The sequence below is a fragment of the Lissotriton helveticus genome, chromosome 3_1 (assembly GCF_964261635.1).
Source record: "Lissotriton helveticus chromosome 3_1, aLisHel1.1, whole genome shotgun sequence".
Taxonomy (NCBI): Eukaryota; Metazoa; Chordata; class Amphibia; order Caudata; family Salamandridae; genus Lissotriton; species Lissotriton helveticus.
The window spans coordinates 214,000,437-214,027,899 of record NC_136061.1 but is presented as its reverse complement, the minus strand read 5'-3'; the positions used below and the strand labels follow the sequence as shown (position 1 = coordinate 214,027,899).

Below are 27,463 nucleotides of genomic sequence, written 5' to 3'. Positions count from 1 at the left end.
GGGCTGCCGCCACCTCTCCGCCGACCCCCGCCCGTGAGCCTGAGGCGACCCTGCTTTGACCGGCGGCAGCAGCAGCATGTCCCGCTGCGGCTGACGGGGGAGCCCGGGGCTGCCGCCACCTCTCCGCCGACCCCCGCCCGTGAGCATGGAGCCCGCCGCCGCCGTGCCCCCGCTCAAGGAGGTGCACTGGAGTTCGGCCTCGCTGCCCCTGGACCAGCTCATCAGCTCCTACAGGCTGGCGGCTGCCCCAGGTAGTGCGTCTGGACACCGGTGAGTGCAGCGGCGCCGCGCCGGGAGGGGCCTGTGGGAAGCGGGGAGCCAGGGTCCGACGCACCGGCTACGGTCACTGGCTGTGCAGGCGGCACCGGGCGCAACCAGCAGCTCTCCTGACTGACCTCAGCCTCCCCTTCAAAGGAATGGCTGCGGCATCAGCTCTGGAGATTTTAATTCATATTAGAGTAGAATTCCTTTCTTAGGTATTACAACGTTCAACAGAAGTGCAGGTGACTTAAATACCAAGGGACAGATTTAAAAGCCCCTTGCGCCACTTTTGCGTCACTTTTCCTATGTTAAAAATGACGCAAAAGTGGCGCAAGGGGCTTGTAAATAAGCCCCCAAGTTTGGGGGGCGGTCAAGGTTGCGAATTTGCAACCGAGACACAACCAACTTTATTTCTCCTTGGACTCCAATTAGGAGTGATATTGTACTTGGGACAAGTTGAGGATGGTTGCTTGTCTAAAAAGAAGCCGATCTCTTGTTCAAAACGAAGACAGACTTGTGTGAAGTAGTTACCGTCCCACCGTCTCCCTACCTCCTTGCTGTTGTGAGTACCAGTGTTCTGAATATGATAGGTCGCTGAGGAGTCCTGGTGCTGTAATTATGCCATACATCCCCACCGGACGCTTGTGTGGCATGGATCTCTACCTGGCATGCCCCTCAACTCTGCTTCATTTTCTGATGATTTGTTTGTTGGGCTACAAGAGAGTAGTAGAATTGGGGGTCTCTCTATCGCCCTCTCTCTCTATCGCCCTCTCTCTCTCTCTCTATCGCCCTCTCTCTCTCTCTCTCTATCGCCCTCTCTCTCTCTCTCTATCGCCCCCTCTCTCTCTCTCTATCGCCCTCTCTCTCTCTCTCTATCGCCCTCTCTCTCTCTCTCTATCGCCCTCTCTCTCTCTCTATCGCCCTCTCTCTCTCTCTATCGCCCTCTCTCTCTCTCTCTCTATCGCCCTCTCTCTCTCTCTCTCTATCGCCCTCTCTCTCTCTCTCTCTATCGCCCTCTCTCCCTCTATCGCTCTCTCTATCGCCCTCTCTCCCTCTATCGCCCTCTCTCTCTCCCTCTCTCTATCGCCCTCTCTCTCTCCCTCTCTCTATCGCCCTCTCTCTCTCCCTCTCTCTATCGCCCTCTCTCCCTCTCTCTATCGCCCTCTCTCCCTCTCTCTATCGCCCTCTCTCCCTCTCTCTATCGCCCTCTCTCTATCACCCTCTCTCCCTCTCTCTATCGCCCTCTCTCCCTCTCTCTATCGCCCTCTCTCCCTCTCTCTATCGCCCTCTCTCCCTCTCTCTATCGCCCTCTCTCCCTCTCTCTATCGCCCTCTCTCCCTCTCTCTATCGCCCTCTCTCCCTCTCTCTATCGCCCTCTCTCCCTCTCTATCGCCCTCTCTCCCTCTCTCTATCGCCCTCTCTCCCTCTCTCTATCGCCCTCTCTCCCTCTCTCTATCGCCCTCTCTCCCTCTCTCTATCGCCCTCTCTCCCCCTCTCTATCGCCCTCTCTCCCCCTCTCTATCGCCCTCTCTCCCCCTCTCTATCGCCCTCTGTCCCCCTCTCTATCGCCCTCTGTCCCCCTCTCTATCGCCCTCTCTCCCCCTCTCTATCGCCCTCTCTCCCCCTATCGCCCTCTCTCCCCCTATCGCCCTCTCTCCCCCTCTCTATCGCCCTCTCTCCCCCTCTCTATCGCCCTCTCTCCCCCTCTCTATCGCCCTCTGTCCCCCTCTCTATCGCACTCTCTCCCCCTCTCTATCGCCCTCTCTCTCTCTATTGCCCTCTCTCTCTCTATTGCCCTCTCTCTCTCTATTGCCCCCTCTCTCTCTATCGCCCTCTCTCTCTCTCTCTCTCCCCCTCTCTATCGCCCTCTCTCCCCCTCTCTATCGCCCTCTCTCCCCCTCTCTATCGCCCTCTCTCCCCCTCTCTATCGCCCTCTCTCCCCCTCTCTATCGCCCTCTCTCTCTCTATTGCCCTCTCTCTCTCTCTATCGCCCTCTCTCTCTCTCTATCGCCCTCTCTCTCTCTCTATCGGCCTCTCTCTCTCTCTATCGCCCTCCCTCTCTCTCTCTCTATCGCCCTCCCTCTCTCTCTCTCTATCGCCCTCCCTCTCTCTCTCTATCGCCCTCTCTCCCTCTCTCTATCGCCCTCTCTCCCTCTCTCTATCGCCCTCTCTCCCTCTCTCTATCGCCCTCTCTCCCTCTCTCTATCGCCCTCTCTCCCTCTCTCTATCGCCCTCTCTCCCTCTCTCTATCGCCCTCTCTATCGCCCTCTCTCCCCCTCTCTATCGCCCTCTCTCCCCCTCTCTATCGCCCTCTCTCCCCCTCTCTATCGCCCTCTCTCCCCCTCTCTATCGCCCTCCCTCTCTCTATCGCCCTCCCTCTCTCTATCGCCCTCTCTCTCTCTATCGCCCTCTCTCTCTCTATCGCCCTCTCTCTCTCTATCGCCCTCTCTCTCTCTCGCCCTCTCTCTCTCTCGCCCTCTCTCTCTCTATCGCCCTCTCTCTCTCTCTCGCCCTCTCTCTCTCTATCGCCCTCTCTCTCTATCGCCCTCTCTCTCTCTCTCGCCCTCTCTCTCTATCGCCCTCTCTCTCTATCGCCCTCTCTCTCTATCGCCCTCTCTCTCTATCGCCCTCTCTCTCTATCGCCCTCTCTCTCTATCGCCCTCTCTCTCTCTATCGCCCTCTCTCTCTCTATCGCCCTCTCTCTCTCTATCGCCCTCTCTCTCTCTCTCGCCCTCTCTCTATCGCCCTCTCTCTCTCTCTCTCTCCCTCTCTCTCTCTCCCTCTCCCTATCGCCCTCTCTCTCTCTCTCCCTCTCTCTATCACCCTCTCTCTCTCCCTCTCTCTATCACCCTCTCTCTCTCCCTCTCTCTATCGCCCTCTCTCCCTCTCTCTATCGCCCTCTCTCTCTCCCTCTCTCTATCGCCCTCTCTCCCTCTCTCTATCGCCCTCTCTCTCTCCCTCTCTCTATCGCCCTCTCTCCCTCTCTCTATCGCCCTCTCTCCCTCTCTCTATCGCCCTCTCTCCCTCGCCCTCTCTCCCTCTCTCTATCGCCCTCTCTCCCTCTCTCTATCGCCCTCTCTCCCTCTCTCTATCGCCCTCTCTCCCTCTCTCTATCGCCCTCTCTCCCTCTCTCTATCGCCCTCTCTCCCCCTCTCTATCGCCCTTTCTCTATCGCCCTCTCTCCCTCTCTCTATCGCCCTCTCTCCCTCTCTCTATCGCCCTCTCTCCCTCTCTCTATCGCCCTCTCTCCCTCTCTCTATCGCCCTCTCTCCCTCTCTCTATCGCCCTCTCTCCCTCTCTCTATCGCCCTCTCTCCCCCTCTCTATCGCCCTTTCTCGCCCTCTCTCCCTCTCTCTATCGCCCTCTCTCCCTCTCTCTATCGCCCTCTCTCCCTCTCTCTATCGCCCTCTCTCCCTCTCTCTATCGCCCTCTCTCCCTCTCTCTATCGCCCTCTCTCCCTCTCTCTATCGCCCTCTCTCCCTCTCTCTATCGCCCTCCCTCCCTCTCTCTATCGCCCTCCCTCTCTCTATCGCCCTCCCTCTCTCTATCGCCCTCCCTCTCTCTATCGCCCTCCCTCTCTCTATCGCCCTCCCTCTCTCTATCGCCCTCCCTCTCTCTATCGCCCTCCCTCTCTCTATCGCCCTCCCTCTCTCTATCGCCCTCCCTCTCTCTATCGCCCTCCCTCTCTCTATCGCCCTCCCTCTCTCTCTATCGCCCTCTCTCTCCCTCTCTCTATCGCCCTCCCTCTCTCTCTATCGCCCTCCCTCTCTCTATCGCCCTCCCTCTCTCTATCGCCCTCCCTCTCTCTATCGCCCTCTCTCTCTCTATCGCCCTCTCTCTCTATCGCCCTCTCTCTCTATCGCCCTCCCTCTCTCTATCGCCCTCCCTCTCTCTATCGCCCTCCCTCTCTCTCTCTATCGCCCTCCCTCTCTCTCTCTATCGCCCTCCCTCTCTCTCTCTATCGCCCTCCCTCTCTCTCTCTATCGCCCTCCCTCTCTCTCTCTATCGCCCTCCCTCCCTCTCTCTATCGCCCTCCCTCTCTCTCTATCGCCCTCCCTCTCTCTCTCTATCGCCCTCCCTCCCTCTCTCTATCGCCCTCCCTCTCTCTATCGCCCTCCCTCTCTCTCTCTATCGCCCTCCCTCCCTCTCTCTATCGCCCTCCCTCCCTCTCTCTATCGCCCTCCCTCTCTCTATCGCCCTCCCTCTCTCTATCGCCCGCCCTCTCTCTCTATCGCCCTCTCTCTATCGCCCTCTCTCTCTATCGCCCTCTCTCTCTATCGCCCTCTCTCTCTATCGCCCTCTCTCTATCGCCCTCTCTCTATCGCCCTCTCTCTATCGCCCTCTCTCTATCGCCCTCTCTCTATCGCCCTCTCTCTATCGCCCTCTCTCTATCGCCGTCTCTCTATCGCCCTCTCTCTATCGCCCTCTCTCTATCGCCCTCTCTCTATCGCCCTCTCTCTATCGCCCTCTCTCTATCGCCCTCTCTCTATCGCCCTCTCTCTATCGCCCTCTCTCTATCGCCCTCTCTCTATCGCCCTCTCTCTATCGCCCTCTCTCTATCGCCCTCTCTCTATCGCCCTCTCTATCGCCCTCTCTCTATCGCCCTCTCTCTCTATCGCCCTCTCTCTCTATCGCCCTCTCTCTCTATCGCCCTCTCTCTCTATCGCCCTCTCTCTCTATCGCCCTCTCTCTCTATCGCCCTCTCTCTCTATCGCCCTCTCTCTCTATCGCCCTCTCTCTCTATCGCCCTCTCTCTCTATCGCCCTCTCTCTCTATCGCCCTCTCTCTCTATCGCCCTCTCTCTCTATCGCCCTCTCTCTCTATCGCCCTCTCTCTCTATCGCCCTCTCTCTATCGCCCTCTCTCTATCGCCCTCTCTCTATCGCCCTCTCTCTCTATCGCCCTCTCTCTCTCGCCCTCTCTCTCTCTATCGCCCTCCCTCTCTCTCTCTATCGCCCTCCCATCTCTCTCTATCGCCCTCCCATCTCTCTCTATCGCCCTCCCTCTCTCTAGCGCCCTGTTCTCTTCTCTTCTCAAGTGCTGATCTGCTGCTCTCTTCCACCCTGCCTCCTTCTCTAACTCCCTGTTCTCTTGTCATCTCACGTGCTGAACTGCTGCTCTCTTCCACCCTGCCTCCTTCTCTAACTCCCTGTTCTCTTGTCATCTCACGTGCTGAACTGCTGCTCTCTTCCACCCCGCCTCCTTCTCTAACTCCCTGTTCTCTTCTCTTCTCACGTGCTGATCTGCTGCTCTCTTCCACCACACCTCCTTCTTTAACTCCCTGTTCTCTTTTACTGTGCTTATCTGCTTTTCTCTTTCACCCCGCCTCCTTCTCTAACTCCCGGTTCTCTCAGACACAACCACACCACACACAACCAAACCACACGCGCAACCAGACACAACCACACACATGTTTATAAGCATTTTATCTTCTTTATTTCTCAAGCTCACTAATGCAAATGAAAACCTGTACAGCAGTGTCCTTACTGCAGTTTTCAGAATTGTAGCCAAGAAGTATCTACACCTACCAGAATGGCAACAATTGCTGCTTAGCCGACGAATTCCTTGACCACCCAACATTGGTTCTTGGATTATGCCTGCCATTATTATAAAACTGTTAACACATTTTTGCACACCATGTAACTTGCCTTATCTGCATACTCTCTGCTAATTTTATGTTATCAATTTGCAGGATTATGGCGGTATGCAGAGACCTGGAATTGTTGTCGACTACCAGACAAATCTGGTATTTGGTCGGCCTGCTGGAAGGTGGATGAAAAGAAAGATGATGCAATCGCTTAATAAACCCATTGGAGGGGCGTTTGTCGACAAAAAACCTAAATCGAGAAAACCTGGATCAAATGGCAATGCGGTCAAAAAAGGTATGTTTCTAGATAGACAGCTTCTGTTTTTTAGGTTTCGCCTCTCACCCCTGGACCAGAGTACCCCTACTCACCCCTAGATCTGAGCACCCGCTACTCACCCCTGGACCTGAGCACCCGCTACTCACCCCTGGACCTGAGCACCCGCTACTCACCCCTGGACCTGAGCACCCGCTACTCACCCCTGGACCTGAGCACCCGCTACTCACCCCTGGACCTGAGCACCCGCCACTCAGCCCTGGACCTGAGCACCCGCCACTCAGCCCTGGACCTGAGCACCCGCCACTCAGCCCTGGACCTGAGCACCCGCCACTCAGCCCTGGACCTGAGCACCCGCCACTCAGCCCTGGACCTGAGCACCCGCCACTCAGCCCTGGACCTGAGCACCCGCCACTCAGCCCTGGACCTGAGCACCCGCCACTCAGCCCTGGACCTGAGCACCCGCCACTCACCCCTGGACCTGAGCACCCGCCTCTCACCCCTGGACCAGAGCACCCGCCACGCACCCCTGAACCAGAGCACCCGCCACGCACCCCTGAACCAGAGCACCCGCCACGCACCCCTGGCCAGAGCACCCGCCACGCACCCCTGGCCAGAGCACCCGCCACTCACCCCTGGATCTGAGCACAAGCCACTCATCCGTGGACCAGAGCACCCCCCAGTTGAAAATTAACTTGGGTGAATCTGAAGGAGCTACATTTTAAGGTGTATTTCAGAGTGCAAAGTCTGTTACGATGAGACCCAGGGGCTTATTAGGTCTGTGGTGCATTGAACCTAGGGGGCAAGTCAGAAGTGCTCACTATATCCTAGTTGGCTATTATTACTAAACCTTAGGCTTCCATTAGAGTCTAATGGGCCCCTTTCACTTGGACGCAACGTGTTGCTTGTATCTGATTTAGGATATTACATAAAATGTGACAATCGTGGCAGATCAGCTCTTACCTGTGCCCTCAGCTCTTACCTGTGCCCTCTGCTCTTACACCTGTGCCCTCAGCTCTTACACCTGTGCCCTCAGCTCTTACACCTGTGCCCTCAGCTCTTACCCCTGTGCCCTCAGCTCTTACCCCTGTGCCCTCAGCTCTTACCCCTGTGCCCTCAGCTCTTACCCCTGTGCCCTCAGCTCTTACCCCTGTGCCCTCAGCTCTTACCCCTGTGCCCTCAGCTCTTACCCCTGTGCCCTCAGCTCTTACCCCTGTGCCCTCAGCTCTTACCCCTGTGCCCTCAGCTCTTACCCCTCAGCTCTTACCCCTCTGCCCTCAGCTCTTACCCTGTGCCACACATTGAATTGGAGATCTCTGCCTCGTTCACAGTTGATAGATGGACCATATCAGTAATATTCATTGGCAGTCTGGGATGGGACAAAAACCTGACTGGAGGTGGTAGGGGGGTTTTGGGGAACTTGGACGATCACATTGTTTAAAGTTTGTCACTGTTAATGTGTACTCGCCAGCCTGGCACGCTGCTGCAGCCGGTGACTGCTCCTCTGAACTCTTCTCTCCTTCCCAGAGCTTAACACCAAGATGATTGGCTTTGACGAGTTCTTGCCCATGCTGCAGACAATTGCGAAGAACAAGGACTAGGGTACCTACGATGACTTTGTGGAGGGGCTGAGGGTCTTCGACAAAGAAGCCAATGGCTCTGTGATGGGCGCTGAGTTGCGACATGTACTAGTCACTCTGGGTAAGAGGCCATTTTGGCACAGTACTATTTTCAAGGCAGAGTATAATTGACTGCTGAACTCCCCAGCCCCCCTGCAGTGTTCAGGGCCCCCCTTTCTGATTCCGAGCTTAGATTTCTACCCGCGTCTGGATATCACAGTTAATGTGCCCTGTTTCAGCCTAACAAAGTGTCCTATCAATCTCATTTAACTGTACATTCTTTTGGGGCGAGGGAGGACGGGGACACGGTTGGGTTACAAGTGGTTTTTGGATTGCCCCTTCTACAGGCTAGAGCTTTGACTGACTAATAGTTAGTCTTGGTGAGCCATGTCCTGGAAATTGGTGGCCTCCTTGTCTTGTGGGTAGCGGCCACTTCAGAACATCTGCTCTGTCTGGTTTTACCCTGGTGGCTGGCTAGTCTCATCAGCCAGTGCTGCTTCTGTGGCGGAAGTGTATTTGGTGGGTAAGTGCTGGGTCTGAAGCTGTGCGTGCTGCTGCATTCTGGGCAGTTAATCTGGAAGGTGTTTGATCGAAGCCTGTGTGCATTTTTGTCCTTTCCATTGTGCAGGTGAGAAGATGTGTCTGTGTGTGTGTGGCTGTGTCTGTGTGTGTGGCTGTGTCTGTGTGTGTGGCTGTGTCTGTGTGTGTGGCTGTGTCTGTGTGTGTGGCTGTGTCTGTGTGTGTGGCTGTGTCTGTGTGTGTGGCTGTGTCTGTGTGTGTGGCTGTGTCTGTGTGTGTGGCTGTGGCTGTGTGTGTGTGGCTGTGTGTGTGTGTGTGTGGCTGTGTCTGTGTGTGTGTGTGGCTGTGTGTGTGTGTGTCTGTGTGTGTGTGTGTCTGTGTGTGTGTGGCTGTGTCTGTGTGTGTGTGGCTGTGTCTGTGTGTGTGGCTGTGTCTGTGTGTGTGGCTGTGGCTGTGTGTGTGGCTGTGTGTGTGGCTGTGTGTGTGGCTGTGTGTGGCTGTGTGTGTGTGGCTGTGTCTGTGTGTGGCTGTGTCTGTGTGTGGCTGTGTCTGTGTGTGGCTGTGTCTGTGTGTGGCTGTGTCTGTGTGTGTGTGGCTGTGTGCGTGTGTGTGGCTGTGTCTGGCTGTGTCTGTGTGTGTGTGGCTGTGTCTGTGTGTGTGTGTGTGTGGCTGTGGCTGTGGCTGTGTCTGTGTGTGTGTGTGTGGCTGTCTGTGTGTGTGTGTGTGTGGCTGTGTCTGTGTGTGTGTGTGTGTGTGTGTGTGGCTGTCTGTGTGTGTGTGTGGCTGTGTCTGTGTGTGGCTGTGTCTGTGTGTGGCTGTGTGGCTGTGTGTGTGTGGCTGTGTGTGTGTGTGTGTGGCTGTGTCTGTGTGTGTGTGTGTGTGTGGCTGTGTCTGTGTGTGTGTGTGTGTGGCTGTGTCTGTGTGTGTGTGCGCGGCTGTGTCTGTGTGGGGCGCTCTGTCTGTGTGGGGCGCTCTGTCTGTGTGGGGCGCTCTGTCTGTGTGGGGCGCTCTGTCTGTGTGGGGCGCTCTGTCTGTGTGGGGCGCTCTGTCTGTGTGGGGCGCTCTGTCTGTGTGAGAGTGGCTCTATATGAATGTCAGTGCAATCCATCACGTCATTAACAATTACAGACCTTCACATCGCCAACACCTTGGCATTGGTTTGATAGTTGAAATAATTGGGCAGTGTGGTGGTTATAATATTAATTATGGGTATCTCAAAATAAAGGCTTTGTCAATGTGAAGGGCATGTCTTTGAAATTGGATGGCCTCTTCTCCCTATTTCATTTTTTTCCAAATCCTTCGGCTCTCTCATTGACCAATCTGTGTCCTTCAAAGGGCATGTCCAGAAAAGAGCACAGACTTCTGAGTCCCAGCTTACATTAAAGCACATTATAAAGCTTGCCCTTCATCTTAAACATTTGTGGTTCACGTTCCAGGAACTTGTCTTATCATTTGCCCAATGAGGCCCCACACTACTCTCCCACAGTTCTCATTAACACCTGTCAAAGTTTCTCTTACGCGGTCGCTTTTCTAATCGCCAACAACAGACAATGTGAGCTTGTTTGCCCTTCTTTGAAATAATTACATGAGTTCCCTCTCCATTTCATAATCCACCTCGAAGTGTGTTGTGTGAGCTACAAGGCACTTCTCTTGAGTAAACCTGAATACATTGCCTCTAAACATGGCTGGTGGACCAAACACTGCTGGCAGTTCATCTCTGGCTATGTTCTGTTATCTGCCGACATTCCATTAAATTCAGAGGCTGCTGTTTCATGATACTTTGATTTGCATCTCTGCACCACCACTGCCATGCACACACACACCACCACTGCCATGCACACACGGACACCAAAAAAGAATTTATGCAAAGCATTGTCATTTACAATGCCAGTAACCCAAACTTAAATGCTGCGAGACCTATTGCATTGCAAATGCTTATTTTATATAGCTTTGCTTTTGAAGCAATTGCACCTCCTTGTCTTTATCTTACGATGTTTACAGCTAAAGCACGAGTGCGTCAAAGGTCTCGCATTTGAGAGACTTTGATCTATTTGCATTGTAAATGACAATGTTTTTTTATTTGTCTTCAGAAAATCTACCAGAGGTTTTTCAAACCATTCAATCAGACTCGGTGTAACCCGTTGCCTTGCAGTCTGCCTTGGAGTCCTGCTCGCCTTGTCTCTTGGCTGTGCTCTTTTCCCTTGAGGGTTTCAGGTCACGGCCTGCTTGGTGGGGTTTGATTGCTTGCTTGTGGAGGGAGCGAGATTGCGGGTCATTCCCTAATAAGAGTCCCTGGTGTTTTTTAAACGCTTATCTGGCACACCCTGGTGGCAGAGTAGTTTCTAAAGGGTTTCTGTCCACATTGAAGGCCTTCTCTTCTAGGTTCCAACCAAGTTATTGTAGTTGAACTAGCAGTATGTGTATAAATTAACGTTTATTTATCTAAAAAAAATTCCAGGCTTACAAGGAACAAATAAAAAGGGAGAGCGTACTCATTGCTACAAGTATCCTAAACAACCCAACAGTCAAGTCCTGGTGCGTTTTCAGCTTGCCCTCGTGGGTGACTGGGATACCGAGTCCTGAGAGAGAGATACCAGCCCTCCAGCATTCTAAATCCCAGGTACTGAACTGACTAAAACCGTATAGAGAATTCTTGAGTCAGATTCTTGGCAAAACAAACTTAACTTAAACTGCTACTTACTTACTCCCTCCCACGTATTAGGCTTAGGTCAGGTACACCGGGGTAGGCGTAGTTAGAAGCACCATTGACGATTAGTCAATGTATATATGTATGTATATCTTTTATCCATTTTAAAGTATCATATGGCTAAGAAACCATATCAATGCTTTTACAGTATTATTTTATAATCCTGCTTTTACTATATGCATTCTACTTAACCCTAAGTATTGCAATTGTAGCGATTCATTTCTCTTGTATGAGAAAAGAGACTGATCAATAAATAACACCTTTTATTGAAAACGCCCGTCTCTTTTTTTTCTCTACAATCTGGTGAAACTAAGAATGCACGTATTGACTGAGTAAAATAGCTGTCTTTTGTTTTCACACGACTCTAGAGATGTACTCTTGATCAGGGAGAGCAAAGTTGTCATGTTCTATGGTTGTCAGAAACTAAATCCCTTCTTGTCTATCCAGGGAGGTTAAAATCCTCCTCGCCTATTCGAGAAAGTTTCTAGTGAACTCTGAGCTAGCTGGCACACAAAATTTAAGTCTAATATAGTCCGTAGAAGACCTAGTTACCCTCTGTCCTACGTCTATACTATTGAAGATATTATTCCAATGCTCAGAGCCTATTGGGAATATAGGAACTACACTACACCCCACTGACCCCACTGGTGCGGCCCTCAGGCACAAACCACAGTGTAAATTTGGCCCCTGAGAGAACGTTTGTGAGTACCCATGACCTATGCTGTGCTTCCAAGCGCTGAGATACCCCCCTGGGGGTGATTCAAGCGCTATACACAATAAATAAAATCATTAATTAAATTAAACAGGTACACATGCTGCAAACGGATAAGTTAGTTACCATCAACAATTAGCTTGCAGCCTGTAATGTTGTGGATGCACTTGCACCCTTCCTGCCACCAGGGCTCACACTGCATATTGAATGTTCAGATCTGTGTACTCCTTCCTCAGCTTTGCAAATAACACTTCTTCCGTACTGAGTTTCACCCAAAAAATTGTAGTTTCGCAGGAAATGAATTTCTTGGAAATGTGATGCCCACCCTCAATATTCCAGTCATCGCCCCCTCTGTACAAGGACTCCTCGGAGCTCATGGGCGTTCATAGACCTGGCATGGATTTTTCCATCCTATGGTCTGTCTGGACATACTCTAAAATTTAGAAGTCCTGCATATGTTCTCCCCGTTGTAAGATGCCTTTTCTAATAATATATTCTTTCTGCTTTTTTGTGATCTGAAATCTGATTTCTTTACTTGCACTGTACACAAGACTTTTGCTGTTACTTTTGTAATAGTTGGTGTGCATTTGTTCTTGAGAATTTTGCTAAAGATGGTTTAAAACTTGTGTTTACTTTTAGGGTGAGAATCCCTTTGAAATCGTTGAACAAACGGGAGAATCGGTAGTTGAGGAAACAACTGATGCGAATGATGAAGACAATGACCAAAACGAAAAGGAGGACATTGATGGTGAAAACGATGAAAATGAGGAGCAGATAATGTGGAGGCAGAAAGTGCAGATGCGGATGATGCTGCTGACCCAAATGATTACTCTGGGGACTTAACAACCACTGATGAAAAGTAGTTGAGAAACTGCCCTGAAAGACCAAACACTTTAGCACACTGCATTGGTGGACTTTAAGAACAATTTTCCGCAAAATTGAGCAGTTCGTTCACCCTGCATGCATTCCACTTCTGTTTTAATTGCCTATGGGCAAACCGGTTTTAAGTTTAGTTTTTTTATTAAACTAAAGCTTGTATTAAGCACAGCAAATGCGTCAGTATTCTTCCAGTGTAAATTGATTTGTTCATGGTTACGTTTTGAGGAAATTTGAGCAGTTTGGGTTCTAAACATTCCAATGTGATTTTTTTTTCTCAGTTTTTAGCGCCCAATGTAGTGTTGTATATAATTCAAGCTGTTGTAGCAAAGAAACCCTGATTATGTCCTGCAGTAATAAAGGCTTACAACAAGATTATACACTTATTTTGCACCTCTCCTATATGGTACTGTCTACCTCAAAGAACGGGTACACTCAAGGTGGTGTATAATGTGTTTTATGCCCGGAGGTAGCGCCCCAGGGGGGAGCACTTGCCTGTTTAATGCTGATCAAAGGCTCTTTGCTGAGGTGTGAGATTGGAGAGGGGGCCGAGGGTATTCTGGGTGACGAGGTGTTACTGTAAGGCCTGGTAGCCTCTGGATAATGAGCAGAGGTGGGGATGGCAAGAAATATCCACTCTGCCTATGGGGGCCTTGTGACACCAGCTGGGTGATTCACCCACCGAGGCGTTCCTTTCTTGCTTTAAAGCGTTCGATTTGTCTTGTGTTTTTTCTGCACTTTTATTTAGCGCGAACCCTATCGGAAGGTATTGCAGCGCTTTAAATGAACACTAGTTACATCACACAAGGTCACTTTTTAAACCAGATAAACAAGCATTTTCGGAAATTATGTAGAATATTCCTTTTGTGGAGTGCTGCAGTCGGGCCGGAGCTGAATTTTAATCGGGGGGGGGACTGCAGTGATGGACTGCAGTGTGTCTGCTGTTATACCAATGGCATAAATCACGCCAAGCCAGACTCTGTGCCCACAGGCACCAGCTCCCGACTGTCAGGGTGGTTGGGAGGCAGCTGGAAAGGTCTGAGGTACCAGGGAGAGGGGGCTGGACACAGACAGGGACGGAGGAACAAAGGAAGCAAGAAAGAGCGGGAAAGACTAGGAAGGAAAGGAGAGGAGGAAGAAAATAATATGATAAGGAAGAAGGAGGAGGGGCGAAGAGAGGGATAAACGGAGGAGGGGGTTATGAGGGAGGAGAACAGAAGTGGATTGACAGAATACAGACTACGGAAATAAAGCGCGAAAACGAAGGAAGCAGTTGAGGCAGGCATGCAGGGTGGAAGGAGTAGAGGGGAAAGATCAACAGGATAGAAAGAAGAGAATGGAAGGAATAAAGCTGGAAAGCTGCACATTGGGGACACAAGAAATAATGAGCAGAAGTAGAGACGGAGAAAAGCAGAAGCACAGAGAAAGAGACTGAAGAGGATGGGGCAATGTTGGAAAGAACGAGGAATGAGGTAAGAAAGAGAAAACCGGAGCGAGAACAAGGAAGGTTGAATGAAGAAGAGGAAATCAAATAAGGAAGGCAGTAATAAAGAAGATATGAGAATACAGGTGATGAAGTTGTAGAAAATATGGAGGAAGGGGAAGAAAGGAGAAAGTACACCAAAGCATGTAAGAAAATAAAAGATGCATCGAAGATGAAGAATGGGAGACGGAGATTGACAAAGAGGAATACATGAAGGAGGAGACTGAGGGAAGGTGATAGAAATGGGAGGAAAGTGAACAAGTCAGTGTAAAGTGGTAGGTGGAATGAAGCATGGGCCGCAAAGAACACCAAATAAAAAGCGAGAAAAACTAGCTCTGGCATTGCGCGGAGTGGGGCGGGGGAGCGGCTTCCTTTCAAGTCTGATGCCGAGGCATGGTGTGGGATGTGGCTGGTGATGTGCACGCGCCTGGCTCACATGAACTGAATTGAATCTGCAGTTTGGGGAGACTTTTCGGAACAACTACACAAACACAATTAGGAGGGGACCCAAGGGAAAGTTTAACGACCGAGCTCTGGATACATTCCCTACAGTATACTCATAACAACAAAGGTACCAGAGGGTCAAATAGTGGCAAGTGTACTCGGACTGGGACTAGATACTGATACCAGCAGCTACACCCTGACTCTTATAAAACTAGTAAGATAAGCCAAACCTGTGGATGGTCTTGAACACCCATCAGTCACCACTCGGAACCGCCCGTCATCATTTGGGGTTCCGTGAGAGACCCCCACACACACACACCAAGATGTCTTATCACAAACAGGAATGGGCCGAGCAGATGACCATTGGTCCCTCCCCAGTCGGCACAGATGCCGGTTTGAAGTACCGACTGAAAGAGCGGTGCTTCACTTTTGCCCTGAGCCGCTGCCAGGTGGGGTGAGGTCTTCACACCTTACAATTCGGTGAATAACTGAAATTGTAAGAGGAGACGGGACATTGCACCTAGGAGTTCCAGGTGATATTTGTGCCAGTCTGTCTATTGATTCACTATTTGTTTATTTATTTCACAATTTGATTACACGTTTTGGTATTCATTTGCTGCAGTAGCCATAGTCGTCAAATAGGTCCTGAAGAAAGCAAGGCATAATGGCCGTGAATTGCTGAAACATGTTGACCACGTTCCACCATTAGACAGTGTATATCTTTACCTGTCTTGACTATTTTTAATGTTGGAAGAGGAAGCATTATCCGAATAAATTTGTTCTTCACTTCCCAATCCAATTTTTTTTTTTTCACAACCGATTTTATTAAGGAATTCAAGCAAGGCAATCAATGTGGCACCCCACAATCAGGAGAAACCACCAAGCATTTGGATACATTACATCTAGCAGGATCGAAGGTCGAAATGAAATCATCACAAATCTTATTTATTTGAAACAACCCCCCACCCCATCCCATCCCATCCCATCCCAACTCCCCACCACCCTCAACTAATTCCACCCCGCAGTCCCACCCTAACCCTGTGCACGTGTAAAAAGGGGGAAACAGCGTTGTGTGAGTATAGTGTATCCGCCAAGGCGCAAGACACAGGCCCATGCAATGGGGGAGCTTAGGGCTCCTCTTCGGGGTCGATCGGGGGGTCCAGTGGCAAGTCCCTGTAATCGGCCCATCTTTTCCATATCTTAAAGTGCTTGCGAGGGCACCCTCGCGCTTCAAAGATCGGGCGCTCCAGACCCATACAGAAGTCTAGTCCCGCTTTCCATACACACAAAGGAGGTGCCCGTTCGTCTTTCCATGGTCTCTTGGCTAGGTCTCTTTTGGCTAATACAAGTCCCAACAGCAATAGATGGCGCTTATAGCAATTCCCCCCCATTCCTGCAAGAATATGGAGCAATCCCAGCCGGTGGGTGCGGGGTAGATCCCAGTGTAGTACCTCAGACAGGCAATTCCACACACCTCTCCAAAAGCCAGCTATCCCAGGACACAGCCACACCGTATGAAGCAGCGAGCCCATCTCCATCCCACAACGCAGGCATTCCGACGATTCAATCAGTCCCGCCTTCCAGAGGCGTTCACGGGTAAAATAAGCCCTGTGGAGAATTTTAAATTGAATAAACCTGAGCCTCATTGCGATGGCAGTGTCTCGTGGGGATTCCAGGGCCTCTCGCCAATCATCCTCGTCCATGGGACCAACATCTGCCTCCCAGGCCGTCCGCAGGGGAAGTAAATCAGAAGCGCAATGAGTGACCACCGTTTGGTATATCCGGGATACTTTTTTGTCACCGAGATCACCCATGAACAACTTCGCCTCAATAGGGCTGAATTCGGGGAGCGAGTCAAGATCGGCAATGTATGGTGTTAGCGCATGCCGGAGCTGTAAATACCGGAAGAATTGGGACCGTGGCATGTGGAACTCCGCACTGAGGTCCTGGAACGATTTAAGAGCACTGCCAGTCATTTAGGATGAGCAGGTGAGCTGCTTGGTAGTAGGACAGGAGGTCCGAGGTGGCGAGGCCCCCACAGTACGTAGATAAAAAGCACGTACGCAGCGCCACCCGGGCAGAACCCCCAGCCCATAGGAACCGCCCCAAGACCGAATTCACCTGCCGAAACCATGAGGTCGGGACCGGATGGGGATAATTTTGCAGTTGATACAGAAGGCGTGGAAGCGCTACCATCTTAAAGATGGCGGATCGGCCAAAGATATTAAGGGGCATTCGGGACCAAGTTTTCACGTCGGCTTGCACCCGCTCCCAGACCGGAAGTACAGAACGTTCCCACGTGAGGGTCGCAGATTCCGACAGGAACACTCCCAGGTATTGCAAGCCAGTGGTCGCCACCTGCAGGTCCAATGTCCAAGGGTCCGACACTGTGCCACCTCCAAGGACCCACAGGGTAGATTTACCCATGTTCAAATATAGGCCGAGACCTCTCCAAAGACCCGCATAATTTCCAACACTCGCGGCCCGGAGCGTCGCAGGTCCGTAAGGAAGAAGAGAACGTCATCAGCGTATAACGCGATCCTATCAGAGAGGCCCCAGGGCCACACAAAGCCACGCATCTGCGCGTCCATACGGACCCAGGCGGCCAACGGCTCCATAGCAAGGGCAAAGAGGTACGGGGATAAAGGGCATCCCTGCCGGGTCCCCCGGCCAATGTGGAAGGTCTCCGACACCGCCCCGGCAACACGCACAGTAGCTGTGATGTCCGTATAGAGTAGCTTAATATATGATAGAAATACGGGGCCCAGGTTAAGACGGGGCAGGAGCGCGAACAGAAACGTCCAGCTCACCAAGTCAAACGCTTTGTTAATATCAGCAAGCAACAAGGCCGCCTGCTCACCTGTGGCCCCCATGGCATCAATCGCAGCCCACGCGTGCCGAATATTATGGCGTGTAGCCCTACCGGGCATAAAGCCCGATTGATCGGGGTGTACCAGTTCCGTGATATACGGAAGCAACCGATTAGCCAGGGCCTTGGCCAGTATTTTGGCTTCTATGTTAAGCAGCGAGATAGGGCGATAAGAGTCGTGCCTAATCAGGGGGCCTACCCGGTTTCTGGAAAACCACAAAAGCCTACCCTGCGCCGCTTCAAGCGCACGCCGAAAGTGGGGCCCTAGTTGCGTGTGGAACTTTTTATAGAATTCACAAGGGTAACCGCTCGGTCCGGGGGCTTTGCCCGCGTTAAGCTGTCCCAGAGCATCTCCCAGTTCTTCCGCTGTGAGAGGAGCATCCAGATAATGATGGGCGGTCATAGGGCTTACCACACCGTGTTGAGGACTGTATACCTGGGGCCCTGGTGACCGACACTGGGACGGAAAAATCCCGATTGGCACCGAGTGCATTCTGGAGCGAATGCTCCTTTAATGTACGTTTGATCCTCCTTGTAACTCACCCAGCCTTGTAAGGGTGTCCGAATGTAATATTGTAGTGCCAAGCACCAATCACGCCCGTGTAAGGGTGTCAGAATGTAATATTGTAGTGCAAGGCACCAATCACGGAGGAGTAAGAGGGGGAGCCAACCCTTTGCACACCAGAAGTGAAATTAAAAATATAACCGGCTCCTGAGCAGAGCTGTAGTCCAAATCATTGCAGCCCACAAAGGCGTAAGAGCCATGTCTAGTTATAAGGAGCGTGTGCGCACTCCGAGGGCCCTCTTGTTGTTACAGCCGGTAAGGCGTAAGTCAAAAAATTGCTCCGTCTGACCTTGAGGCATTAAGAGCCTAGGAGCAATTTGGGAACACAAGCGAAGGGCGTAATCCAAACTGGTATAAGTGGAACCTGATTGGGTTACGCCCCCCGGCTCGTAATCGGCTCTAATCCGCACTCAGCCACTTGGGAAGGCCTGTAGCGGATAAGCGCGAAACTGCGCCATGATAGGAAGTAGTCCCCGACGTACCCATGGAAGTACATTGTGAAGGTACTAGTTTGGGACAATATATAGTACCTACCTGCACTGAATACGGAACCCTTGGCATTAGTAAGATACCTTACCACCACCGACAGTGGCGTAGTAGTAACGCTGGAACCCCAGAGCGGGGCCAAGCTCTCCCAGCCCCGTCTGGATTTAGCGTCCAGTTGGGCCAACGTATGTAGAGTCAATCTATAAAATGAGAGCACGCCATCTCCACACCAACGTGAGCGTCTTAAGGCTGCGTGACCGGAAGTGTTAACCATTTCGTGTTATGACACAAAGACATCGTCTAGGCAGTTGAGGCATGAAGCTTATATGCAAATTGCACAGGCATTGCAACTAGAAGCGCACATTGGTAAAACCCCACCGGTCAAGGAACATTTCAAGTATCCCGCCCGTGGGCGAAAACAATTCCTGGCGGGAACACTTAGTAAGCGTGAGAAACCAAGGGACAGTAAATAATACAGAAAAGCTGCAAGATCCCTTCTATAACAGGTGGAAGTACATATGAACACATATAACAGAGATCCGTCAGGCCTTTATTGTAAAAGGGGTGTAAACGGGTATAAAAACTAAGTCTAATAAGGCCACCCGCGTTGCGGATAGACCGCCGTATTTTGATCTTAATTTGATTTTGATTTTGACTTAAGACTGACTCCTGTGGTGGCGCAAGTCTAGTTTATGCACGTCACGTACCGACGTGACGTACAGGCGCCGGGATTAGCGTGAAAGCCGAGAGCGGTGCACCATCGGCTCGGTGCTCTTTAGAGGTTATAAATTAAATAAACCTGACGCAAATCCTCTACACTTGCAGTGTCTTCATTTATGGTAACCACTACGTTACAATGGCGACGAGGGTGGGATGTTAGATCCACCCACCACGAGGAACGACACGAGCAGGAGCCACCGAGGGAACCAACAACCACACCGGTGTACAGAAGACACGTGGCAGAGGAGCAGGACCACAGCGCTGAAAGGTCAAGAGAGCTGGAGGTCGGGGCGAGACTAGCCAGAATCAAACACACAGGTACCAGCCCTAAAGAGCGTGGCAGAGCCCAGGATCGCCCAGAAAGGCAGAACAAACCTACCGAAGGGACAGGGCACTACCCAGAAGCCCACAAGATAGCGCGCCAAACCAAGCAAGCCCAAGGCAAAGCGCGCCAAACCAAACAGCAACCGGCGAGACAGAGAGACAGCGCTGGATCCCCCACCGAAGAGCGAGGGGGCGGACGCAAGTAGTCCCCAGTCTCACACAAGCAAGGAAGAGCAAGACAACACACCAGGCAGTCCCAGGAACCAAGGGAGCACGCCCTCCGCGATCAAGAGTGAGAAGATGAGTGCGCAGGCGGGATACGCGATGGCGCCAGTACAATTTCTACCCAGGCCAGGGGAACCACTAATGAAGTGGGAGGACTGGAGAGAATACATAGACAATTTTATAGAAGTATTGGAAGACGAGAGCGAGGAGGTGTTCAATCCTAAAAGAAAAAAACGTATCCTATTACTCAACCTAGGCCCAGAAGGTCTGAGAATATACAAGAGCCTGGTGCCAAAGGAAAGAGGAAGCACGGACGACAACGTGCATGCCAATGCCATCGATGACCTAAATGAACACTACAGACCGGCGGTGTGTGTGTCGGTAGACAGATTTAATTTCCAGCAGAGGAAACAACGTCCAGGCGAGACAGGGGAGGAATATGTTGCAGCGCTGAAGAGACTGGCGTCCACGTGCAAGTACGATAATTGGGAAGAAGAGTTCATCAAGGACCAGGTGGTGATGCACACCACGAGCACAGCAGTGCAGGACAAGCTGTGGGCCAGCGGAGACACCACCCTGAAGGAAGTGATGGTGATTGTCAAAAGAGCAGAACTGGCGCGCAGGTGTGCGGAAGCAACGAGGAAGGAGACGGCACCCACCGCCATGGTGAACAGAGTAGACGATGAGGAACCGCGCCGGGACCACAAGTACAAGGGGTCGGCGGCGAAGGGACCCAACAGATGGCAAGGCAACCCAGGCCCTCCGGGTAAAGAAGCGGGAAGCAACAAGAAGTCATGCTACCGGTGCGGGAGCTGGTCCCACGAGGCGCACGACAGGAAGTGCCCAGCATTACGCGCAAAATGTATGTACTGCGGGATAGTGGGCCACTATGAGAAGGTGTGTCGGAGAAAGGCCGCGAAGAGCGTGGTGAAATACATCGGACAGGACAGTGAAGAACAAGAAGAGGGCACGGAGGAAGATGTCGTCACAGTCATTTATATCGAGGATCAAGTACTAGGCGTAGATGGTCAAGTACCGAGTGTTGACGGCAAGAGAACAATGAAACCCGTCCTGGAGATGTCGATTGGAGGAATACCGATAAACGTGGTGGCTGACACGGGTTCACCTTACACCATCATTCAGAGAGCAGTATGGGAGGAGAGCTTTGCACCACACCTAGGCCCAGAACTGGAAAAGCTGGACATCCGACCAGTGACGTACAATGGGGACCGAATACCCATGGCTGGGTTCAGACCATTACATTTCGAGTTCAGAGGCCGATCTGCGTTCTGCAAACTCTACATATCAGAGAGAGGACCCTCGGTCCTAGGATGGCTTGACCAAGGCGACCTGGGCATCAAGTTGGATCCAGGGGGCAAAGAACAGATACTACTCACGGAACCGGGAACATGGCCGGACCTGGACAAATGGAAAAGTGAGTACCCTAAGGTTTTCGGAGGCACAGTTGGAAGGATGGAGAAGTTCGCGCACAAGATAATCCTGAAGGAAGATGCCATACCGGTCGCCCACAAGGTGAGGAATGTGCCATTGGCGGTGAGAGACGCAGTGCAAGAGGAACTACAGGATCTGGAGAGGAAAGGGATCATCGAACCCATCACATGTGCGGAGTGGCTCGCGCCCTTGGTAGTAGTGATGAAGCCAAGCGGGAAGGTCAGGCTGTGTGTCGACCTACGCGAACTGAACAAGAACATTGTGGTGGGGAAATTTCCCTTGCCCAGGATCAAGGAAATGCTGGCCAGCACAAGGGGGGTCAAATGGTACTCAACCATAGATTTGACCTCCGCCTACCACCAGATTTCCCTGCACCCGGAGAGCCGCAAACTAACCTCGTGTATCACCCCATTTGGGTGCTATCAGTTCCGCCGCATGCCGTTCGGGCTAGCATCAGCGGCTGCGGTGTTCCAAAAGCTGATGCACCAACTATTCAAAGACACAGATGGAGTCCAATACTTCCAGGACGACATCCTGGTAATGGGATGGGACAGACAGGATCATGACAACAAACTCGGAAAAGTACTAAAGATCCTTGAGGGTAAGGGCCTCACAGCTGAATGGACCAAGTGCCGGATAGGGATGGAGTCCGTGACGTACCTAGGACACGAGATAGAGGTGCGAGGGGTTACCCCGAAAGCAGACAACGTGAGAGCCATTTGCGAAGCACCACCGCCCTCCAACAAAGAAGAAGTCCGATCGTTCATTGGAATGGCGGAATATTATAGTAAGTTCGTGCAGCACTTCGCCTCCAAGACCCACCACATGAGGCAACTGACGAGAGACAACACAGAATTCTGCTGGACGGAGGAAGCGCAAGGCAAATTTGAAGTCATCAAGAGAGAGGTGGCAGGAGCAGTACCACTCCAAGGATATGACCCCTAAGGTAACACAGTGCTCACCACCGATGCCAGCGACAAGGGGCTGGTTGCCGTCCTGATGCAAGACCGAGGTCAGGGGAGAATGGAAACGCTCAGCTTCGCATCCCACGCACTGAGTGAAACTGAAAAGAAGTACAGCGTAATTGAAAAAGAAATGCTAGCGGTCGTATGGGCCATGACCAGATTCAGGCAGTTTTTGTGGGGCACACGTTTCCTATTGAAAACAGATCATAAACCCTTACTGAAGGTACTAACGTCCAGCGGACACGCAAGTGCTACGCCCAGAATCTCAAAGATGACTCTCAAACTGCTAGAATTTAGATACGATGTCGAACACATCCCCGGCAGTAGGAACAGGGTGGCAGACTATCTGAGTAGAGCAGTGGCCATGGATCAGAGTGGAGAAGACCAAGCAGGGGCGGAAGAAATGGTGGCACTCACAGAAGACCAAGAGAAAACCATAGAACATCAGGAATGGAAGGAAGCATATGGAGAAGACCAGATCCTAGAAAAAGTAAAATCATACATCACGAAGGGATGGCCAGACAAAATACAAACCCGTGGGGACCTCAACCCATACTTCGAAGTCAGAGAAGAGTTGTCGATGGACGACCTAGGAGTGTTTGTATACAGAGGGGAGAAAGTCATCCCCCCGGCAGGAATCATCCCCAAACTATTGGACATTCTCCATGAAGGACACTTGGGGATAGGGAAATTGAAATTGAGAGCCAAGCAAAACTACTGGTGGCCAGGGATGGACGTAAAGGCTGAGAGGCATGTCAGGGACTGCTCACAGTGCCAAGGGGCGGATAAGACACTTAAACCACTACGCCCGGCTCTCGGCAAGTTCGATCCCCCTAGGAACCCATGGGAAGAGTTATCAGCGGATATTCTGGGCCCGATACTGGACATACACGGAGTCCAAAAGTATGTATGTGTTCTTATGGATAGGTACTCCAAGTGGCCTGAGCTGAAAATAGATGAGGCGATGGATGCGGAGACCATTATTAAGTTCCTGGCCGACACATTTGTGAGGGAAGGCATCCCTAAGTCCATCCTGAGCGACAATGGTCCCCAATTCAGGTCAGAGAAATGGAACAATTTCATGCAGAGAAATGGCATACTGGTCAAGCACACGTCAATATATCACCCCGCAGGAAACGGACTGGTGGAGAGATTTAATAGAGTGGTGACGGGGTCCGTTCAAGCAGCTATCTCCAACAACAAGGATTGGGAAAAGGAGATATGGCACTTGGTATGGGCGTACAGGATCACCCCTACAGGGACAGGGTACAGCCCCTTCCAGATATTAAGAGGCCGCGAACCATTCACTCAAGACAATAGAGTGTGGAAGGAAAAGACTATAGTGAGCGAATGGTCCCCTGCAGTGGTGCGAGCCAACTTGGAAAGGGCGCAAGCCATTTACTCAAAACACTACAACAACCGGAAAAACGTGAAGGAGACAAGATTGGAAAAAGGAGAATGGGTGCGAGTAAAGTTGGCAACGCTGCAAAAGAAAGGAGACAGCAAGTATATCAAGCCTATGCAGGTCAAGGAAGTGATGGGCAGAGCAGCTCTGCTAAGTGACGGAAACGTGTGGTCACTGGACGGCATGGCAAGATGCAACAAAGTACTACGTTGGGACCAGGTTGGAGCAGACCTGGAAGACAAGGAGGAAGGAGCTGCAGAGCAAGAACATTCTGAGATGCATCCGGATGAGAAGAGCCGAGAGCAGCAGGAAGAGATACCCGGTGGTGCCAACCAAGCGTTGGCTAGTGAAGGTAACGTGAATAGAAGAGAAAATAGTGAGGCTGCATTTGGAAGTGGAAGGAGCGATGAAAGGACTCAGGAAGGAGGTACCCCATCCACCCCGGTGAGACTGACCCGGAGGGGGAGAGCGGTGGTCAAAACAGCCTGGTTCAGAGACTTTGACATGAACGGCGGACTGTGAGTTAACAGTTTCTGTATTGGGAAAAAGGGCGAGATATGTGGTGGTGCAGTCTAGTGTATGCACGTCACGTACCGACGTGACGTGCAGGCGGCCATGTTCTGGCTGCGCGCACACAGGCGCCAGGATTAGCGCGAAAGCCGAGAGCGGTGCACCATCGGCTCGGCGCTCTTTAGAGGTTATAAATTAAATAAACCTGACGCAAACCCTCTACACTTGCAGTGTCTTCATTTATGGTAACCACTACGTTACAACTCCTCCTCCAAAGACACCTCCAAATCTAATTCACACCCTCGCTATCATCTGAAGGAAGACCTCCCATTATTGAAAAGTCTATTGTCCAGGACTATGGAAGTTCCTTCCGAGTGTGTTCTGGTAGTTTGAATGTTTACCATTTTTTCCAGTATTATCCTTGTACCTGTTATGGTACCCTTTTGTAACTTGAACATGTCACTTTTCTCTTGTAACACACTGTTTGCTACCTCTCACATTTTGTTTGCTTTAGATACTTGCACAAGTGCCACCATTGCCTACGTAACATTTGTTCTTGTGCTGGAGTGTCTGCCATTTATTGCAGTATTATACCTCTACTTGTACTTTGTGTGCTTTTGTAACCTGCACACATATCACTTTTTTCTCCTCTAATGTACCGATTGCTACCTCATGTATTTTGGTTGCTCACTATTGTCACTTTTGATCATGTAACTTAACGTTTGCTTTTGTAATTTGTTAATTTGCAATTGTTTCCTCTTGTATCATTACTGGTCCTATTGTGAAGCGCTCTGACACCTTCGGGTAAAGTCCGCGCTATATAACATCGCATAAATAAATAAATACAGAAATAAAATAAAAATAAAAGCACAAGTTGCATCTATGCCGAAACCCGGGATTGAACCAGTGTCCTCTAGCTCTGCAGTACAACGCTCTCCCAACTGAGCTATTGAGGCTTGTTTGAATCAAGGCGACGCGCGCCTGCCTTTTTTTCTGAATACACTAAAGCACCTGAACAGCTCCTCCCCCATGACGTAGGGGGTACAAAGCGCCATGGGGGGGCGATGGCGAATAGCTCGGTGCTGAGATTTGCTGCACCCCCGTGACGTAGGGGGTACAGCCAGTCATGGGGGTACAGCGCTTCTCAGAACAGCGGCCGTGATTGGCTTCCGCCCGCCTCGGCCTGCTCCCGCGCCGCTGTATTTACACCCCTCGCTCGGCTGCGGCCGCGGCCTTCTCTCGGGGAGCGCTGGAGTTATTTTTCGATTGCGGCGTCTCTCGCAATCAATGCCGCTCAAGTAGCGCCAGAAGCGGGGGGCCGTGGGCCTGTGAGCCGCGCACGCCTGCGGCGAGCGCTTGAAGGCCTGTCTCGCGAAGCTCCTGCTGCGACACTACCTGCAAGCACGGCTCGGGTTGTGTATTCCGGAGGACGGTCTCTCACGCGCCGAGGGCCCCACTGAGAGGAAAAGCAGCGGGCTGCTGTGATTTACGAACCAGTACTGACGTGCGTGTCTCGTGCACTGGGTCCATCAGCCTTGTAAGGTTAGAGGGTGCGACTAGAGCTGTGAGGCCACGGCAGCAGCGTGGCGTTTGTGTGCATTGAAACAGGTACGCACAACTACATCCCTTCGCCTCCTGGCCCAACAAAGTGCCTTATTAACGAGTAATGCAGCCCTTCGACAATACACCTTTTATTATGCGCAGCTGCCATGTTACTCAGTTCAATGCGTGGTGACGTGCTGCTCCGGAATTTTAAAGTTCCAGAACAATGAAAAAAAAAGTCTGGACTGGTTTGGAGACATGGACCTGAGAAACTTGGCAGGTCTGATACAGGCTGGTCCATGGATGACCTTTTCAGTTATGTGCTTTTCATCACAAACTAATTATCTCAGTGAAAGTAAAGTAAGACTATTACAACAGGAATAATTTTTTTCGTAACATGAAAGCCCAGGAATGGAAAGTGTCTGTGAGGATGTGTGAGGTGGCGGACTCTAGCGCAATGCCTCTGGACGGGGTTTAAGGGTGGGTTGGTGCGTGCGTGCCTGTCCTGACCCATTGTGCATCCCCCTTTCTCTCGGTGGGATTGTGTGGTTGACTCATCTTTCCTTAATGGGCCTGGTGAGTGAGAAGCACAAGTCCCTCATCAATAGGACCACAGACCATGTGCGTACAGAACCAGCCCTTCGGCAATGGGTCAGTGTACGAGCACTAGTTCTTCAAAGGGCACTGTTTTAGAGAAGGACCAGTCCTTATCAATTGGCCAGGTCAACCAGCAACTGTCCTTCAGTAATACCATTCACTATTAAGGCCCAGAGCACAGCTGCATATTCGAGAATCCTGCAGGACACAAAAATAAGGCATTTATGTCCCCATGTCAAGTGTGTGACATTTACTACACATCACCAAAGATGCCCACTGCCCATGAAGGAACCACTATTTGTTAAGAACTATTCCAACTGTGGCCAATGGCACGGGGGCTGTTGAATTCTGGCCCATTAAGATTTAATCAGGCAGGCGGTGATGGCCCAGTGGAGCAAGGATAGGGAAAAAGACAGTGAAACCATGCGATACTAACTACTTTCTAGTACAACTTCGTCTTTATTCAGTGGGAGTATATATTGGGCTATTAGCTGGTTATAGATGGGAGTTGTCCTCTTTCCCTTATGACCCCGGGAGGACTAAGCCCTTCAACGTCTATTGGTGCTTCTGTGACACTTATCTTCCCTGGCTAAGTCAAGATCCTCTCAGTGCAGCAAAGCTAAGTATCGATCCATGAGTACTAAGCCTTAGACTGACCTGGTGTTCAGTTGGCAATTCTTCTTTTTAGGTTATTGCTTTAATCCTCGAATGGCTGAGTGTAGTCCGACAATGCTTTGCCTCACTCACTAGTGTTCAGGTGGCCTTCCTTGCTTTTGTATCACTGAGTCTGGAACAATAGCCACACCACTGATCATGCTCACTCCTTTGCTTCAGACAGGAGCTAAACGCAGTTCATCTAGAAGAATCTCTTCCACCACCAATAAAACCAAGTCACAGCTCCTTCTGCCTCGTAGGGGTGGGGCGGGGGAGACAGAAACAGACAGACAGACAGACAGACAGACAGACAGACAGACACGCGCACACACAACACACGAACAATCTCTGAAATCATTCCCTACTCAGAATTACACAGCACTTTGCTGCTTCACAGTTAGGTTTGTGCTGTAGTTCCAATACCCAAGTGGTGAGGATTTAGTCCCAGTTCAAGTCTAAATTCATCTATCCGGGTCCTTTCAATGTACACTTTGTGCTACTTACCGGCATTGAGGTGACACTCCTTAATCTGGAACTGCAGCTCGTTCTCATTAGGGATGTCCTTCCACGTTGCTAAGAAGACCTGGCGCTCTGCAAAAAGGAGATAGCACAACGTTAGAAAGCCAGTCCTACAGGGATAACTTTCAGATGGACTGGGCGTCAGAAAT

General features: G+C 51.2%; 1 protein-coding gene and 1 long non-coding RNA gene across 3 annotated transcripts in view; one reads left to right on the top strand and one right to left on the bottom strand.

Moving 5' to 3' along the window:
• AP2B1 (adaptor related protein complex 2 subunit beta 1) overlaps positions 1-27,463 on the bottom strand; it is a 662,041-nt gene that overhangs the window by 33,891 nt on the left and 600,687 nt on the right. For both annotated transcript variants that reach the window (XM_078679615.1, XM_078679616.1), the window contains one exon: positions 27,300-27,386. In XM_078679615.1, the coding sequence (XP_078535741.1) occupies positions 27,300-27,386 (87 nt within the window). The remainder of the gene's footprint in view (positions 1-27,299; positions 27,387-27,463) is intronic.
• On the top strand, positions 7-12,940 carry LOC144822285 (uncharacterized). Its single transcript, XR_013608596.1, has 4 exons — positions 7-270; positions 5,953-6,142; positions 7,649-7,822; positions 12,318-12,940. It is a non-coding gene; the product is annotated as an uncharacterized LOC144822285 (long non-coding RNA).